At 36.5% G+C, this 20,333-nt stretch overlaps 2 protein-coding genes across 2 annotated transcripts in view; both read right to left on the minus strand.

The window, feature by feature from the left end:
* The window catches only part of MAGI3 (membrane associated guanylate kinase, WW and PDZ domain containing 3), a 239,918-nt gene that overhangs the window by 183,111 nt on the left and 36,474 nt on the right, over positions 1–20,333 (minus strand).
* On the minus strand, positions 15,735–19,849 carry LOC129501201 (cytochrome b5-like). Its single transcript, XM_055312159.1, has 2 exons — positions 19,741–19,849; positions 15,735–16,323 (listed from the first exon to the last, which is right to left on the minus strand). Exons 1-2 carry the CDS (start codon positions 19,847–19,849, stop codon positions 15,914–15,916), a joined length of 519 nt encoding a protein of 172 aa, XP_055168134.1. The 3' UTR covers positions 15,735–15,913.

Consider the following 20,333-nt stretch of genomic DNA (forward strand, 5'->3'; position numbering starts at 1 on the left):
AGTGGGAGAAATCTTTAAAAAAAGAAAAAGAAGAAGAAGAAGAAGAACAAAGAAGAAAGAAGAAAGAAAAAAGAAGAAAGAAGAAAGAAACCTAGATGTTTGGCTTTAACAACTGGTGTGGATGGGAATACCCTTTATTGAAAAGGCAGAGTGGCAAGGAGGGAGAACAGGTTCAATGGGTGGGGGATAGAGAATAGTTAGTCTGATTTTGGGCATATTAATTATGGACTGATATAAAAGCATCTAGCTGAAGATGACCAAAAAGCAGTTATGAAAAACAGATTTAAGATTCACTCATTTGGGGCATCTGGATGGCTCAGTGGTTGAGCATCTGCCTTTGGCTCAGGTCATGATCCCCAGTCCTGGGATCAAGTCTCACATCAGGCTCCCTGACGGGAGCCTGCTTCTCCCTCTGCCCATGTCTCTGCCCGTCTGTGTCTCTCATGAAATAAATAAATAAATAAAATCTTAAAAAAAAAAATCACTCAATCAACAAATGTGTAGTGAATGACCACCATGTACCAGGAACCACATTTGGCCCTGGGCATACAGTAGTTGACCAGCAAGATCCAGTCCCTGCTTTCATGGAACTCGTATTCAGTGGGGATAAAAAATAAAAAGACTTCTATATAGTACTATGCAATTGAAAAGAATCAATGAAGAAGTGATAGTTTAGACACTGGTGTGACTGAAATCCTCAAAGAAGGACGAAGGGTACAGAAAGGAGAAAGAGAGTCAAGGATGTGAACAGAAGTTTAATGACTGTACATACAGGTAATAGAGCCCTGAAGATGATAGACAACCAACCAGAGAGAAAAGTGAAAATACCTATACGAGAAGAAGAGAGTTCAAGAAAGGAGTTGTAGTTAAAAGTAACAAAGTATCAGCAAGATGAAGAAGGTGAAAAAAACATTTGAATTATTTGATTTACCTCTTCATCATGTAATAAGTATTTTTGAGGACCTATTATATACCATAGTTCAGCTTTTATACTGAGTGAAAGACAGAAGCCATTGCAGAGCTCTGAGGAGAGGAAAGACATGATTCGATTGAACATTTTTAAAGGTCACTCAGAGAAGATTAAGGACACAAGGGCAGAGCTGGGAGACTAGTTAGGTGGCTCCTGCACTAAACCAACCAAGAGATGATGGTGACAGCAGTAGAGAAAGGGAGCAAAGGTCAGATTCTGAATAAATTGTAAAGGTAGAGCCAATAGGACTTCCTGATGTATTGCATGTGAGGTTTTGAGTAACAAGTCAGTCAGACAAGACTGTAAGGTTTGGGGCTAGACAACAGGAATTGCATCAAATGAAAATAAGCACGGCTGCACATGAAGATGTTTAGGGGAGGCAGAGGTCAGGACTTTGTGTATAGACACATTCCATTTGCAATGCCTCTTAGAGATAGGAGTGAGGATGTCTGATGATCACTTGGATAAATGAGTGTAGAGTTCAGGAGAGCGGTGTGGACATTAAGAAGCCAGGGAGAGAGGAAGCAGCAAAGCAGAGTGAAAAGAAGCAGTATGTATAAAAGGACCCAAGAGAGGCAAGAAACCAAGAGAAGGTTTCTTCTCCTAAACCAAGAGAAGAAAACATAACTATGGAAGAAAGAGTGTTCTACTATATGTACCTGAGGTGCTCAACAGAGGTGCTGGGGGGGGGGGTGTGATTCTGTCCCCTCAAGGGACATCTGGCAAGATCTGGAAGTGTTTTTGATAGTCTGACTGGAGGAGATAGAGTATACTACCAGCATCTAGTAGGAAGAGGCCAGGCATAATGCTAAATATTCTATAATGCACAGGACAATCCCCTCCTACTCCTTGCTGAAACTCAAACCTCTTTAAATATGGTGACTCAACTTCTATTTAATTAAATTTCTAAATAATTATAATTACTTTTTTGGCATAATAACAAGTGAAAGCTATTCAGTTAAAATGGGATAGTTATTCTCTACCAGGTACATAAAGATATAAACACAAAATAACCACAAAGGAGTATATCATAAGTCATAGTTCTTTAAATAGTTTATTATTGCCTACATGTTTGTATTTTCCAAATTTTCTTTTAAGTATGTGTTACTTTGAGAATTAGGGAAATTTTATACTTTTTAAACTATAATGGTCACTAAATACAAATGCATGGGAATTAAATCTGTATAGCCTCTTATGTAACAGGATTCTGAATTCTGTTGAAAGAGAATACATTAGAAGGAAATCACTTCTGCAAAGTAAATCCTGAAGTTTTAGGCTATTTTCTAATAGCTGTGGGATTTACAGAGCATAAATCAAATGTTAATCCTTTCAAATGTTATGAACTGTACCAGCACATTCAGTGTTCTATTAAATGATTTAGGAGTACAGCTCTAAATGAAGATAAACAAAAAATATCCTAGAGAGCAAAAACTGGCCAGAGAAGCAATCTGATCATAGGTGTTTCTCTAATAAAATTTATAGATACAGGAGTATTGGAGGAAGACCTGCAATCCTCAGAGGACTAACTGGTTAGCCCCAGGTCCTATCTTCTGCAGGCTCTTTATTGAAGGAAAAATACAAATGACTATTAATAATAAGAAGTAATGCTTAGCCTCACTAGAAATCAAGGATGCAAACTAAAACTATAAATATACCATTTTATGGCCACTAGTATCAGAAGAAATTCCAATGGTGGAGAATAATGTGGATCAACAAAACCCTTATACATTATTAGTGTGGTAGGAATTCATTATATTTTATGGTAATCTTTTCCTGTTCTAAGTATCACAAATATCTCCTACCAATCTCTAACTTGTCTTTTCACTTATTTTATGGTACCTACTAACAATAGAAGAAGTTCCTAATTTTAAGGTAGCCAAATTTATTAATTTTTGTTCCTTTATGAAAAACGTAAAATCCTTCTTTAAAAAAAAAAATTCTTCCCTATCCTGAGGTCACAAAAACATGCCTCTATATTAAAAATTTAAATTCTGTCCTGCTCAAAGAGTGTATGTTCTCATTCATTTGGGGAATATGAATAATAGTGAAAGGGAATATAAGGGAAGGGAGAAGAAATGTGTGGGAAATATCAGAAAGGGAGACAGAACACAAAGACTTCTAACTCTGGGAAATGAACTGGGGGTGGTGGAAGGGGAGGAGGGCGGGGGGTGGGGGAGAATGGGTGACGGGCACTGAGGGGGACACTTGACGGAATGAGCACTGGGTGTTATTCTGTATGTTGGTAAATTGAACATCAATAAAAATTAATTTATTTAAAAAATAAAAAAAAAATTCTGTCCTGCTCATTTAAGTAAAAGCAGTATAGCATGGAAGTTAAGGTCACAGACTGAAGCCAGACGACCTGGTCAAATGTCTCTGCTACTATGACCCTGAGCAAATTACTTGGTTTCTCTGCGCTTGCCTCAGTTTCTTCACATAAAAAATGGTGACATTATCATAGCACCTACAATAAAGATAAATGCAACGATCAAAGGACTAAATGTGTATAAAGTGACAGAAGAAGGTCAAGTATATAATGAGCACTACAGAAGTGGTAGCGGTTTTTATTAAGGCTTTAATCTGACTGAATTTGATTTTGTATAGTGTGTGAAGTAGAGATCCCATTCCATTTTCTACCCTTATAAACAAGCTAATTATTCCAGCAATACATGGTGAAGAGTGTACCCTTTTTCCACCAATGTGCATCATCTCTCTGACATATTAAGTTTCCATAAAGGCCTAATTCTGTGCCTCCCTTCTGCTTCTTTGATGTATTTATCTCTGTGTTGTCACCATACTGCCTAACTACAAGTTCCTGACAGTAATTATTACACTGGACAGTATACACCTAGCCCCCACTCCTAACTTGTTCTTCAAGTTTCTAGGATAACTTGTCCTTTGCAAATTTTAAAATAAGATTTCACATTGGTTTTTTAAAGTTTTTGGAACTTTGAATGAAACTGCATAAACTTAGAAATCAACTTCTTAAAACTGACTGAATTAGGTTACCCAGTCTCCTATCCATAGACATGATCTTTCTCTCCTTTTTTTTAACTTCTTATGCCAAATGATTAAATACATTAGTTTTCCACCTTTCTTCTTAAATTCCTTTAAGGCTATAAATTTTCATGTGAACACTGTTTAAACTGCATTCTATAAGCTCTGATTTACAGTAATTTCATTATTATTCAGTACTAAGTATTTTTTAAATTCCCATTATGATTTCTTCTTTGATCAAGGAATTAGGAAGATATTTCCCCCCATTAAGTATATAGGTTGGCGGGGAAAGGAGGGTACTGATTTCTAACTTCCTTCTACTTCAGTCAGAAAATGTAATCTGTATGACACAGAAATTTGTTGAGACTTTTAAGGGCTTAAAGCAGGAGCTGATGAAATAAGACCTATAGGCCAAATCCAGCCAGGCACCTATTATTTGTAAATAAAATTTTATTGGAATATAGCCACACCCATGTGTTTACATATTGCCCATGGCTGTTTAAATTTACAACATCAGAGCTGAATAGTTACAAATAAAGTTGCCAATAGCTGGGGGAAAAAAATCCCCAACTTTGAGATAAAATGTTTATCTCAAAGCAGAAAATACTTAGGATTTGGCCATTTATCAAAAGCTTGCAAAACCCATGGCCTAAGCATGGTCAATTTTCATGAATGTTCAGTATGTGGTTGAAAAAAAGGGTTATATTTTCCAATTGTTGGGAATAGGGTTGTATATATATTCACTAAATCAAATTTGTTAATAATGCTCTATCTTCTATAATTCTTTCTCTTTTTTTTTTGTCTGCTGAATCTAAAATTACTAAGAGGTGTGTGAACATCTTTAACTATGATAATGAACTTGTCAAAATTTTCTTATAATTTGTCTACTTTTTTCTTTATAAGTTGGGAATTAAGCTATTAGGTTCATATAAACTTATTAGAAACAGCTTCCTACCAAAAATTAATATTTTTATCATGATATAGAACCCTCTCAGATGCTACTAATATTTTGCCGTAAAATATATTTGGTCTGATAATATCATTACTACACAAGAAATATTTTGGTTAGTAATTGCTATTTTTCCCCCATTGTTTTCAATCCTTTTCTGTCCTCATTCTTTAAGGTGTTCTCTTACAAACAGCATATAACTAGATTGTTTCCCTTTTCAGTTTGATGTAATACTTAATTTGATTATTGATGTTTAGATTTATTTCTGCCATTTTATCTTGTGCCTTTTATTTTGCCCACATTTTTTCTCTTTCCTCCCTTTTGTTAAGTTGAAGAGTTTTTTCATATTTTTTTTCTTTTCTCATTTAGAAGATACCCATTTTCATTCTTTTGAACATTAAACTTTAACTTTTAACTTCCATATCTATAATATGAAATTTAGCTTCATCCTAAATAACACAAGGACCTTAAGAGGTTTTAAATCTAATTATCTCCTCCCCACTTATATCAAATTGTAGTACAGTTCTTTATGACTACCCTGATATTACTGTGGTTTTTTAAACTCCGTAAGTTAGGTTTCTGTTTTACATCATTAATGTATGTTTACATTTATCCCCATATCTACCACCTTACTTCGTTATGCTTCTTCTAACATCTCAAACCTCCTTTTGAAGATAAGAATTAAATCATTCAAAGTTACTTGGAGGAATGGGGCTTTTAGCTAAACAGATAAACTCCCTATTTTTGTTTATCTCAAAATACCTTTAGTTTGCCTTCATGTTTCATTTTTTTATTTATTTTTTTTTTTAAATTTTTTTATTTATTTATGATAGTCACACACAGAGATAGAGAGAGGCAAGGCAGAGACACAGGCAGAGGGAGAAGCAGGCTCCATGCACCGGGAGCCCGACGTGGGACTCGATCCCGGGTCTCCAGGATCGCGCCCTGGGCCAAAGGCAGGCGCTAAACCGCTGTGCCACCCAGGGTTCCCTGCCTTCATGTTTCAAAGAACTATTACGTCACTAGAAAACAATTCTAGAACAGTTTTTATTTTCTTTTGGTACATTTATAATTCCACTGTGTGAGCTTCTGTTTTAAGATCTTGGTGTTTTGGGGATCCCTGGATGGCTCAGTGGTTTAGCGCCTTCGGCCCAGTGTGTGATCCTTGAGTCCCGGGATCAAGTCCCACATCAGGTTCCCTGCATGGAGCCTGCTTCTCCCTCTGCCTGTGTCTCTGCCTCTCTCTCTCTCTCTCTGCCTCTCTGCCTCTCTCTCTGCCTCTCTCTCTCTCTCTCTCTCTCTCTCTCATGAATAAATAAATAGAATCTTAAAAAAAAAAAAGATCTCCGTGTTTGTCTTTACCCTTTACACATTTTGCTACAATGAATGAGTCCATGCACCCCCCTGTATGGCTTTCTTGCTATTTCTTCGGCCTCCAAAACATGAAGATCGCAATCTTTTTTTCTAAAATCTTTTACACTTCAAATATTGTCTCTCCTCCCATTTTCCCTCTACCATCTTCTGAAATTTACTCTTCTCTTATCCTTTTCATCACAATATCTACCCCTCAGCCCCTCTACTATCTTCTTTATGCCAGCTTCAGACCTATGTTTTAGTAATTTTTCTCCTGTACTATATCTAATATCTTATTTATCCTTACCATTAATTTTTTTTTGTTTTTTATTTGGCATTTCTACAATTTCTAATTGGTTCATTTTCAAAACTGCCTGGTCAATAATAGCGACTCCCTCCTTACTCATGTTATCAATGTTTTCTTTTATTCCGTTAACAATATTAAAATGTTTCATTCATAAACTGCATTTATATTCCAAGAACAGAAGTCTACCGGGTTTGGTTCTTTGGTATGCTGTTCCTACTGAATTTCACACATGGTGGCTTATTATGATAGTAATTTCTGATTGTGTGCTCCTATTTTATGTAACTGTGGCAATTCTTTGCAGATTGATTGAAGATGTTTACTTCCAAGCAGAATCGGAGTATGGTTCTGCCAAGGACCTACAGCATTTATTAAAGCATTTATTTACCATCTTAAATTATAATTCTAGATTTAGGCTTTTTCAGATTGTGCAAACAGTATTAATTTAAACCCCAAATGCACACACAAGGGCAAGTGAGTGGTTATCAATACTCAGAGGAGACTTTTGCTTTTAACCTCTATTCAGATACCATAGAGAATCTTTTCTTTTGCCTACTTCTGGAAGAGGGTAAGAATTTTCTTCCCCTTGCCACTTGCTTGCCTTTTCCCTAAAGTAGTTTCCAATCTGACTTCACAAACTGTAGAAGCCCTGATCTTAGTCCTCACAGCCACTCTGTGCTCTTAAGTTACAGGTCACATAGGTCCATATATGTCCCCAGGGTATCCAGTGGCTTCAAAGCCATGCCATTTCTCTGAGATCCTGCTTGTTCCTTTATGCAGATTCATCCATTCATTTAAAAGGACTTTCTGTTGCGATTGCTTTTTTTTTTTTTTTTTAAAGCAAGCATATTTTGAATGTTTTAGAACCAAAAGGTTCAGGCAGTTATACTGTCAGAAAAAGAAATCCAATGAATACTTTTCTTAACTGCTCAACCTGAAATCCAATGAATGTTTTCTTGACTGCTCCACCTAATGCCATAGCCATATCAAGTTCTTATTTTCTAGCTTAAAAGAACTGTGTGGCAGTTACTTCAGGATAATCTATTCCAATAGGAAAATTCCTCTGGAATAAGAATTTAATAAGCCCGTTCAATCAGGGTGGTGATGAAATCAAAGATTTAAATGTGGCAATATTTGTATTAGAATAATTAACCACATAACTGGTCTTGTGTGAATACAATTTGGAAACCACAAAAGACGTGAGGCAATTTACTTTAATAGTGTTCTATTCAAATCAGGGCAATTCACTTTCTAGTCATATATCATCCAGCATGAATTATACCACACCTCTTTTTTCTTTTTTTAATATTTTATTTATTTATTCATGAGAGACACAGAGAGAGAGGCAGAGACACAGGCAGAGGGAGAAGCAGACTCCCTGTCGGGGAGCCCTATCTGGGACTTGATCCCAGGACCCTGGGATCACATTGTGGGCTGAAAGCAGGCATTCAACCACTGAGCCACCCAGGTATCTCACCACACACCTCTTTTTTCATAATATTTAAGAAATATAACAAAGTTGGGGTGCCTGGATGGCTCAGTCAGTTAAGCATCTGCCTTCATCTCAGGTCATGATCTCAGGGTCCTGGAACAAGCCCTCACATCGGGCTCCCTGCTCAGCGGGGAGCCTGCTTGTCCCTCTCCCTCTACCCCTTTCCCCTACTTGTGCTCTCTCTCCTCTCTCTCAAATAAATAAAATATTTAAAAAAATAAAAATAAACATTGCAAAGTCAAAATGCCATATATTACTTTGTATAATATTACTCATTTTAACCAAAAAGTCTCAGTTTAGACAGAGTCAGTTTCTCAGGGAGCAGCTACATAGATGGTCATTATTCTCCTATAAAATATATGTATACACTTTTATATATATACATACATAATTACATAAAAGAGAAAGAAGCAGACAGAGAGAGAGAGAGATGGGAGAATGAGAGGGGAAGAGAGACTTCTCACCTACTCAGCTGCATTCTTATCAAGTGACATCCTGGTACCTATATTATCAAATTTCCATCTTTGTTTTCTAATGTTATGTGCTAAACTGTGTTCCCTAAAACTTCATATGTTCAAGTCCTAACTCCCATTACCTCAGAATGTGACTGTATTTGGAGGCAGGGTCTTTAAAAATGTGATTAAATTAAAATGAAGTAATCAGATTGGGCCCTAATCCAGTATGACTGGTGTCATAAGAAGAGATTAGGGCACAGAAAGTTACAAAAAACAAAACCATGGGAAGATACAGGAAGAAGATGACCATCTAAAAGCCAAGGACAGGGATCCCTGGGTGGCGCAGCGGTTTGGCGCCTGCCTTTGGCCCAGGGCGCGATCCTGGAGACCCGGAATCGAATCCCACATCAGGCTCCCGGTGCATGGAGCCTGCTTCTCCCTCTGCCTATGTCTCTGCCTCTCTCTCTCTCTCTCTCTCTCTCTCTCTCTCTCTCTCTCTGTGACTATCATAAATAATAATAAAATAAATAAAATAAAATAAAATAAAATAAAATAAAATAAAATAAAATAAAATAAAAATAAAAGCCAAGGACAGAAGTCTAAGAAGCAACCAGCCCTGCCCATACCTTGTTCTTGGACTTTTAGCCTTCTAGATTTATGAAATAATAAATGTGTGTTGTTTAATGCAAAATAAAAAAATTCTAAAAAATTTTCCACCTACAGTATCACAGGGCCTAACTCATACACTGTAAATATAATGGTCTACACGTGATCAAAGAGTTCTGCTAAATATATTATTTCTACTTCCTTATTCAAATATTTGAATACCTACTATGTAGCAAGCCCTGTGCTACATAAAAGAAACGGTATACAGAAGAATGTAATTTCCAAAACCAGTAACTACTCCAACCTTTTCTCTGGTCCTAATACCTTCATAGGCTCCACTCTAATAAAACAAGAGGAAATAAGGACATTTTATTATTTTTTCTTTAACTGTATTATACTTTTAAAATCATGGCTTACATTTGTGGCTTAACAGTTGATAATCCCTACTGTCCTGAAAAGCCTATGCCACCTCATATATTATTTTATAAATTAGCAGAGTTGCATATAATAAATGGTAAGAACAGTGAGGCTGATGTTTCAGAACCAGTTATTAAGCTAAGAAAACAACCAAGGCAACTAACTATCCAAGCTCCATATTTCAATGTGGCTTTGTTTTTCTTGCTATCATTTATGCAGCTAACATAGTGAACAGTATTAATAACTATGAAAAAAATGCTTGTGAAAGTTGACAAGAGGATTCTAAAATTTATATGCAAATTTAAAGGATTCATAATAGCCAAGAATAAAGTACTCCAAATTTATATACCAGACATTAAGACTTATTATAAAATTACAGTAATTAAGACAGCATGTCACTAGAGCAAGAACAGACAACAGAAAAATGAACAGGATAGAACTGCACTGTCCAATACAGTAGTTACCACACCTATGTGACCACTGAGTATGTAAAATGTGGCTAGTGTGATGCAGAAAGTGAATTAATTTCTTTTTTATTTTAATGAGTTTAAATTCAAGATTAAATTTACTAAAGTATAGTTTGGACCAACTTAGTTATATGAATCTATGTTTTCAACTTTAAGTTTTGTGAAATCAAACTACAGATCAAGTATTAATAATGACAATTTAATGTATGAAATAAGTGGTGTAATAAACGTGAATGAAAAACATGCCAAATGTCAAAGACTGAACAAAAAAATATAAAGTATCTCAATTCCATATTGTTGATTACATAGTAAGATATTATTTTGTCATACTGGGCTTAAAAAGATATATTATTTAAATAAATTTTATCAGTTTATGTTTACTTTTTTTTAATGGGGCTACTAGAAAATTTATAGTTACATGTATGGCTCACATTTGTGACTTGCATTATACTTTTACTGAACAGCCCAAGTGTAGTGTGTCCAGAAAAAGATTCACTCATTTATACCTGATTTATAAGAAAGATTACATTGCAAGTGAAGTGGAGAAAGGATGATCTTTTCAATAAATGGAGTTGAGTGAAATGACGGGGGGAAAATAGGTATCTTGAGTCCTCACATAATAAAAATCAATTCCAGTTGCATTGTATATCTAAATGAGAAAGTCAAAATAATAAAGCTGTTGGAAGAAAACAAAGAGTGTCTTCATTACATTGGGCTAGGCAAAGATTTCTAAACAGGCTATAAAGTATTAATCATTTTTTAAAATTGCTAAATTAGAGGCATTCCTGGGTGGCTCAGTGGTTGAGCATCTACCTTTGGCTCAGGTCATGATCCCAGGTTCCTGGAATCAAGTCCTGCACTGGGTTCCCCACAGGGAGCCTGCTTCTCCCTCTGCCTCTCTCTGTGTGTCTCTCATGAACAAATAAATAAAATCTTAATAAAATAAAATAAATAAAATAAAATAAAATAAAATAGCTAAATTAGACTACACTAAAATTAAGAACTTCTGCTCATCAAACAACACCACTAAGAGAATGAAAATGCAAGGCAGAGAGGTGAAAAGGGGGAACACGTGAAAGAGATGGACAGTATGTAAGACACATGTGCATACACACACAGAGAAAATATCCATTGTATATACACTAATACCTTAATATTTTTTAAAGATTTTATTTTTAAGTAATCTCTACACTCAATGTGGGGCTCAAACTCATAACCCTGAGACAAGAATCATATGCTCCACTGACTGAGCCAGCCAGGTGCCCTAATACCTTAATATTTGACCATAGTTCTCCTGTTAATATGTTTTACTTAAGCAAAATTTCAAGCAACTGAATGTTACCCATTCAAGAAACAAAACCTTTTAGCCAATTTTTATTTATTTATAAGTACTTATATACATTCCTGGTTGTGAAAGTAAAGATAATGCACACAAAATCTACCTTTACACAGACTACATAAGGTCACTGTTGGAGTTGGTATATAAAAAATATCCTCAAATGAAAGATTTCCTCTGAAAAAGTTACCCTCAAATTAAAACTAATCTTTAAAAAAATACTTAAGACTTACAGTCCAGACAAGATGGATTAAACTGATTTCTCCCTACTCCTCCCTCAATGTACAACTATAAATCCTAAAAATAATGCAAGAGACATCAAAAGAACAACTTTAAAGGTGTCAAAAGGAAGACACACTAGTTTGGGATCCCAGAACTAGAGGTATGATACAGAGGCAAGGTTTCTGTGCTCTCCCTTCCATCCAACTAAAGAAGACCTATCCAGAAGGTGACCTAACCCTAGCATGTCCCAATTCCCAATCTAGCACACAAGGCAGTGCAGGCAGACAAGTTCTTCTCTGGGGTTCAACAAGAATCTCTCCAATGTCACCACCAATTGAGCCCACCACTAAAGGCAAGAAGGTATGATGGAAGTTCCACTAACAAGAAGCAGTCAGGGGCAACAATTTCCTTCTCAAGAACTGAGATGTCCCTGCCCTACTGAGAAAAAACCGGATGGCCAAATAACAAGAGGAGGCAGGATGTCATGCCAAACCTTAACAGAATGAATACCTGTTAAAGATTTAAACAGGATTCAGAGTCTCCAACATAATAGATAAAGTGCCCAGGATACAACAACAAATCACCTATCTCACCACAAAATAAGAAATCACAGCTGGAATAAGAAAAGACAATCAACTGCCATCAACACAAAGATGAATCAGATGTTGGAATTATCTTACAGAAATTGTAAAGCAGTGGTCATAAATATGCTTTAGTGATCAATTTCATATTCTCTTGAAGCAAATGAAAAAATAAAAACCTCCGGGCAGGGGGCGTAGGGGGAGTTATAGAAAGAAGCCAAAAGGCAATTACAGAACTGAAAAATACAGGAGCAGAAATAAAAAATACTCTCTAAAGGGGCTCAATAGTAGAGATGCCAGAAGATGGAATCACTAAAGCTTAGAAAAGTGTAGTAGAATTTAACCAGTCTACACAACCAAGAAAATAGACTGAACACAAATGAACAAAAGCTTCAGGAACCTGTTAGACTCTAATAAAAGAACCAACAACATTTGTATCATCAGAGTCCCAGAAAGAAGAGAGAAAAGAGAATAGGGTTGAAAGAGTACTCAAAGATATAATGGCTAGAAACTCTTCAAAACTGGCAAAACAAACATACAGGGGCTAGAAGCTAAGGAGACACGAAACAGTATAAATCCAAGAAAATATACAGCAAAACACAGCAAAATTAAACCTCTGCCAACTAAAGAAAGAAAAAATCTGGAAAGGAGCCAGAGAAAAACACTGCATTATCTACAGAGGAATACCTTATCTAAAACTATGGAGGCCAAAAGTAAAAACACGCATCACTTTTCAAGCACTGAGAGACAAGAACTGTTACCCACAAATTCTATATCTAGAGACATTATCCTTCAGGAATGAAGAGAAAAAAAGACATTATCAAACAAAGAAGAATTTCTAGAAGGATTTGTCACTAGCAGACATACTCTTAAAGAATGGCTTAAGGGATGCCTGGGTGGCTCAGTGGTTGGGCGTCTGCCTTTGGCTTGGGTCGTGATCCTAGAGTCCTGGGATCAATTTCCAAGTCAGGCTCCCCGTGGGGAGCCTGTTTCTCCCTCGGCCTGTGCCTCTGTCTCTCCCTCTGTGTCTCTCATGAGTGAGTAGATAAAATATTTAAAATAAATAAATAAATAAAGAATGGCTTAAGAAGTTTCTTAAAATAAAAGAAAGTAATAAGAAATAAAGGAATCCTGGAGCGCCAGGAAGAAAGAGTAATAGAGCAGAAATCTGGGTACATACAATAAACTATTCTTCTCGTGAGTTTTATAGATCATATTTGAAGATGGAAACAAAAATGATAAATACCTGGTGTTTAATATTTAAAAGTGGGGAAGATAAATGGAAGTAAGGCTTTCATACTTTACTCAAAGTGGTAGAATGCTGATCCAGGAGACTGAGAATCTACAGTAGTCCACTTTTATCCATGGGAGGATACATTCCAAGTGGACACCTGAAACTACAGATAGTATCAGACTCTATATATACTATGTCTATTCAATACCTACATACCTATGGTAAGTTTTAATTTATAAATTAGGCACAGTAACAGATTAACAATAAGAATAAAAACAATTATAAAATATACTGTAATAAAAGTTACATGAATGTGGTCTCTCAAAATCTTATTGTCTTGTGTTCAGTCTTCTTGTGCTGATGTAAGGTGATAAAATGCCTACATGATGGCATGAAGTGAGATGAATGACAGGCATTGTGATGAAGCTTTAATCAACTACCAACCTCCTGACCTTGGGCAGGAGGAGGATCATCATCTTCTTTGGACTGCAGGTGACTGCAGGTAAATGAAACTAAGGAAAGTGAAACTGTAGATAAGGGGGGACTACTGTGTGTATGTGTGTTTGAGAAAGAGAGAAGCCCAAGCAACACTATAAAAACTCTAGAGTACAAATAATAAAATGACAGACCTAAGCACTAACATATTAATAATTACTACTATTTGTACAGGTGAAGTCCTAACCTCTAATGTGACCATATTTGGAGAAAGGGCCGTTAGGAGGTAATGAAAGTCACACAAAGTCAAAGGGTGCAGCCCTGACCTAATAGGATTAGTGTCCTTATAAGAAGAGATACTACAGAGTTCCATTCTTCCTCCACCCACACACAAAGAACAGGTCATGTGGACACACAGAATGACAGCCCCTACCTACAAGCCGAGGGAAGAGGTCTCAGAATGAAACGTACCTTGCCAACACCTTGATCTTGGACTTTTCAGCCTCTAGAACTGTGAGAAAATAAATGTCTACTGCTTAAGTCAACCAGCTTACAGACTTTGTTCCAGCAGCCTGAGCAGACTTAAGACAATTACCTTAAAAGTAAATGAACTAAATACTAATCAAGACAGAGGCTGACAGAATGAATTAAAAAAAATAAAGCGACTCAAATACAAGCTGTCTACAAGAAACTCAGTCCAAATTCAACAACAGAAGTATATTGCAAGTAAAAGGACAGAAAAGGTATGCTATGTAAATGTTAACTTAAGAAAGCAGGAGTGATATCAATACTTTCTGACAAAGCAGCCTTCAGAACAAAGAAAATTATGAAAAACAAACAGGGATATTATAGAACAATAAATGATCAATCTACCAGGAAAACATAATGAACCTTAATGTGCATACACCAAAAAACTGGGCCTCAAATAGAGGAAGCAGAACCTGACAAACCTGAAAGGATTTATAGATAAATCCACAATTAATAGTTGGAAATTTCAATACCTCCCTCATCAGCTAACAGAACTACTAGGAAAAAAAAAATCTATAAGGATGCAGAAGATCTAAACAACAAAACTAATCAACTAGATCTAATTGACATAAATAGGACACCCCAACCAACAGCAGCAGAATACACAATTTTTTTTTCCAAGGACCCGCAGAAAATTCAGAGAGATAATATCATGGGCTATAAAACAAAACTTCACAAATCTTTAAAACTTGAAATTATATACAGTGTGTTCTTTGATTATAATAGGATCAACTAGAAATCAATAAAGAAAGTTAATAGAATAGGGGCACCTGGGCAGCTCAGTCAGTTAGGTGTCTGCCTTCACAGCTCGGGTCATGATTCCAGGTCCCTGTAAGCAGGGAACCTGTTTTTCCCTCTCCTCCTTGCTAATGCTCTCTCTGGCTATCTCTCTCTCTCTCTCAAATAAATATAATTTAAAAAAAAAGATAGCAAAATAATCTGTAAACACATGACAATGAAGCAAACCACTTCTAAATAACCCATGTGTCAAAATGAAGTCTCAAAAGAACTTCTAAAGATACACAAAACTGAATGGGAATGAACTTACAGCATACCAAAATATATGGGAGGGAGCTAAAACATGCGGACAAGGGATTGTATAGCACTAAATATTTATATAAGAAAAGGTCTCAAATAGTCTAAGTTATTACCTCAAGAAACCAGAAAAAAAAAAAAAAACAAAGCAAGCAGAAAGAAGGAAATAAAAATAAAAGCAAAATCAGTGATAGTGGGAGAGGCCTATAAAGAAAATTAAACAAAAGCTGGTTCTTAGAAAATATATCATTTTTTTGTATTTTAAAAGCCAGATATATTTTTTAAATATCACGTCTATAATAAGTAAATTATGTAGTGATGGAACATCAAAAAAAGTTGATGAACAAAAGAGTTCAGGAGTAGAAAGAACAGAAGAGTTCTCTTTTGATTTGATTCAAAGTAGGAGAAAGGGAAACTGGTGTATTAAAATTATTTTTGGGGTGAAAGTTTCTGTCAGTTGAAGCAGTTAGCATTGGCTTCTTTCTCTCCGGTCCAAAGCAGTCTTTTCTTTCATTGGCTTCTGAGAACGTGTTTAATCTTCCGCTGTGTAGAAGTGATACATCAGTGCTGAGATGGCTGGGATCACCCAGTTGGTCCACCAGCTGGAATTAGAATCAACAGTAGTAATGAGAGTTTCCGAAGGCTTGTTTATCTTTGCTCTGTCATCCGGATGAAGTTCCCCAATGATGAATGTTTTGGACAATTCTCTGGCATCTGTAGAGTGCCCCACATCCTCGAAATTTTCAGTAGCATCCCCTCCAGCTTGTTCCCTTAATACTTCTTCCCCACCAGGATGCTCCTCCAAAAACTTGGTCAAATCGTACACCTTGTGGTGCAGGATCAACCAGGTGCTCTTGCTGTGGTTGTGCTTCTGGATCTCTTCCAGGGTGTAGTACTTGACGGTCTGGTCCGACTGCTCGGCCGTTTCAGAAAGCGGCAGGCCTCAGGCCGTGCAGACAGCAGCCTAGCCGGGCCGAGCTGAGCGCATCTCAGAGAGCTCGACCCGGGACATTCCCCGTGCCCCAGCCCCGAGCGGACCAAAATATATCATTAAAATCAATTAACCTCTATCTACAAAGACTAATAAAAAGAGCAGACACAAATCAACAATATCAGGAATGAAACAGTAGATATCACTACAGATCCTGAAGCCATTACAGGATAATAAGTAGGGGCGCCTGGGTACAGTTGGTTAAGCGCCTGACTTCTTGGTTTTGGCTCAGGTCAAGATCCTATGGGTCATGGGATCAAGCCCAGCATTGGGCTCTGTGCTAAGTGGGGAATCTGCTTGGAGATTCTCTCCTTCTGCCTCTCCCCTCACTCATGCACTCTCACTCTCTTTCTAAAATAAATAAATCAATCTTTAAAAAACACACACTCTCTCTCTAAAATAAATATATCAATCTTTAAAAAAATTTTTGGAAAAAAAGATAATAAGTAAATATTAGCAAATTTACTTTATACTTATAGATTCAGTAATTTAGAAGAAAATGGTAATTCCTCAAAAACCCCTGAACTAAGATGAAACAGATAATCTGAATAATTCTACAAACATTAAGGAAATTAAATTTGCAACTTAAAAACTAAAAAGAGAAATCCCCAGGCTTAGAAGATCTCACCAGAGACTTTTATTAAACATTTAAGGAAAAATTAACATCAATTTTATATAACCTGTGAACCTCTTCTAGAAAACAAAAGGGGGGGAACAGTTCTCAACTCATTCTGTGAGGCCAAAGCTACCTTTTCATTTATGTGTACACTAAAACCCGTGCATGAATGTTCATACTATCACCATGTGCAACAACTTGGACGAATATCCAGGAAATCATACTGAATGAAAAAAGCCAATCCCCAAAAGTTACATATTGCATGACCACTATTTATGAAATGATAAAATTGTAGAAGTGGAAAACAAACAGTAGTTGTTGGGGTTAGGAAGAGAGAAGGTGGGAAGGGGGTGAGTGTGGTTACAAGTGACAGCTGGAAGGAAGGAATGGTCATATGGCTTGTCTATGATGGTAGATACACAAACCTACAGAAATGATAAAACTGTATAGAACAAAATACACACACACACACAAAAGTACTAGTAAAACTGGGTAAGACTGATGGATTGTATTAGTGTTATATCCTGGTTGTAATACTGCACTATAGTCTGTACAAGATGCTACCATTGGAGGAAGTTGGGGAAAAGGTACATGGGATCTCTATTATTTTTTATGATGATATGTGGATTTACGGTCACATCAACAAAAATGTCAAGTAAACAAAAAACGGTAATTGCTATCTAAGTTCACTCCTTACAGACAGTCAAAAAAGGTAAAGACAGAGCTGGGAAGAGCAGGTTTTATCTATAGCTATAAAGTCAGCTTACACTAATGGTTAAGAAGGAGAATTTCAAAACAACATGACTTCTATGGAAGCACACATTCCAGCATCCAGGTCACCAAATCCTATTATCAGACAATGAGAAGGCAAAGCCAAAGCCAAACACACATAGATTTAAAAAAAAAAAAAAAAAAAAAAAAGCCAAAGTAGTTCTAGACCACAGAATACAAGGACAAAACAAGAGTAGACCAGCAATATACCAATAAGAAAAGAACTGTAAGTTATGACGGAGTCATAGCCCCTTATATCTGGTTTATCACATGCAGATGTCCACTTTGGCTTTCCTTCCTAAAATAATCAGAACTCTGTGAGACTTACTTAATCACAACAACTATTGGCACCCATTATTATAATAGCAATATGCAGTTCCCTCTGTCATTTAAGGTTGGTTACTTCCTACAAGGCTGTGGATAAACCAAAAAGCCTAGTCTGTTAAGAATTGTCTGTTATATTAAGAGTGATATCCAAATGCCTGGAACAACCTTGACACATAACATTTATTAAGAAACAGAAATGAGAGAATAATTTGTCAATGAATTAATAAAAGTCAGTGGGCTTTTGTCAATAAAAAGATATATTCATGGTAATTTTACATGCAGCTGCTAAGGGTCCCTGAAGATCCTATAGCCCACATTTTGTGACACCTTGGTTTAGAGAAGCATAATCCAGCAACTTAAGTCATTTACCTCTTTAAAGAAGAGGGTCAGATAGGACAACTTCTCAAAGCCCTCTCCCTCCAATGGTATCATTAAATGATCCATACCCTTGTCAAACCCCTGATGGCATTACCTCTCTCTGACTGTCAAATAAATAGCACAGATTTTTAACTGAACATTTATGTAACAGAATCCTTAAACATATTTACCATCGGGGAGATAGGTCTGAAATATAAGTTGGAAGCTAAAGAAAAAATGAACTCTTTTGTGAATTGTCAGTAAAGTCAAAAGATCATTAAGTTGAAAAGAGAGTAGGCCTCAGGGGGAGAAAAAGGTCAATACCATGATGCTGCACTATGTCAGTCTGGTTAGAAAATATGCTCAATTTAGCTCAGTTTTGGCAAAAATACATCTCCAAGCAAATTCTATCCTCTCAAAAAAAAAGTTTTAATCTAGAAAACTCATTAAAAATGTATGGAGGAAATTAATTTGGTACATAATACATCATGAGATGTCTAAAAGTACCCAAACTTTTTCAGGCCTCCTAAAGCAATCTTTATTGACTATCAGCATAAGAGCCACTCCCCGGTGTACAGACCTGAGGCTTGGATTCCCTGAGCTGCAGTGTAGCTTTTTGAGTACACCTGAAAATGAATTATTAATAGAGACTAGATCTTCCCAGAGAAACCATAAAATATTCAACATGGATAAAGTGACTCTATCCTTACTATATTCTCACCTAATCTTCTTGCTGACCAAATCTTCTTCAGTTTGGAAAACTGCAGGATGATTCAAACTGCTCTACATATAAACTTTTGAGGAATGTCATCTATTACGTTTTTTAAAAGTCTGATTTTTTTTTCTTTGCACCTGAATGAAAGAATTGGAATTTTTAAAATAACTGAAAATAGGGGCACATGGGCTCAGTCACTTAAGCATCCGACTCAGCTCAGGTCTTGATCTCAAAGCTTGTGAGTTCATGCCCTGCACTGATTTAAAAATAAGTCAAATTTAAAATGAAATAAAATAAAGTAAATATATATTTAATCCACAAGAATGTTTACCAAATAGAATTAGGTCACTGTCTTGGCAATGAGTTCCTACATCTATAGCCCTTGTTTTCAATCTCTTTTTTCAGCCTCTCATTTGCTGCAATGTTGAAAGGATGACAATAAAGCAGGAGACCAATTACTGGAGCCCAAAATGGAATTCCTTAAGGCAGGTGCCATGTTCCACGTCCAGATGCTAATGGACTGGACTGTGTGTGGAGAATCACTCAGTCTCGGGGCTACCAAGGGTCCAAGGCTTGCCTCACTCAAAGCCGAGATTCTTCTGCAGCAATTCTGGTAAGAGGTTCTTCCTCCTCTATTCAACCCTGCCAGCATCTGGGACATGCTGCTGCTTTCTGAGACTGCCCACTCCATTCTCACAGCTCTGGCTGTTAGAAAGTTCTCTTATAGTGGGTACAAATCTGTCTCTGCAATTTCCACCCACGAGTTCTAATTCTATCCCTTGGGACCACACAGAAAAAGCCCAATCCTTCTCCACATGTCAGCCCTTCAAATATTTGAAGGGAGTGATCAAGTGTCCCATGATCATCATGGTAGGCTGAATACATCCTAATCCCCAGGATCTCTGAGAATATCATCTCCTATGGCAAAAGGGACTTTGCAGATACAATATATTAAAGATGGTGAGAAAAAATAAAAATAAAAAAAATAAAGATTGTGAGATAGAGAGGTTAGCCTGGATTATCCAGGTAAGCCCAATATAACCACAAAGGTCCTTATAATATGAAAATAAAAGGGCCAGAGTGAGAGAATAAGACTTGAACAAGGAGGTAGAGGCTGGATGATGCTCCCTGAAGATGAAGGAAGGGGCCATAAGCCCAGGAATGCAGGCAGCATC

The sequence above is a fragment of the Nyctereutes procyonoides genome, unplaced genomic scaffold (genome assembly GCF_905146905.1).
Source record: "Nyctereutes procyonoides isolate TBG_1078 unplaced genomic scaffold, NYPRO_anot_genome, whole genome shotgun sequence".
NCBI classification, from domain to species: Eukaryota; Metazoa; Chordata; class Mammalia; order Carnivora; family Canidae; genus Nyctereutes; species Nyctereutes procyonoides.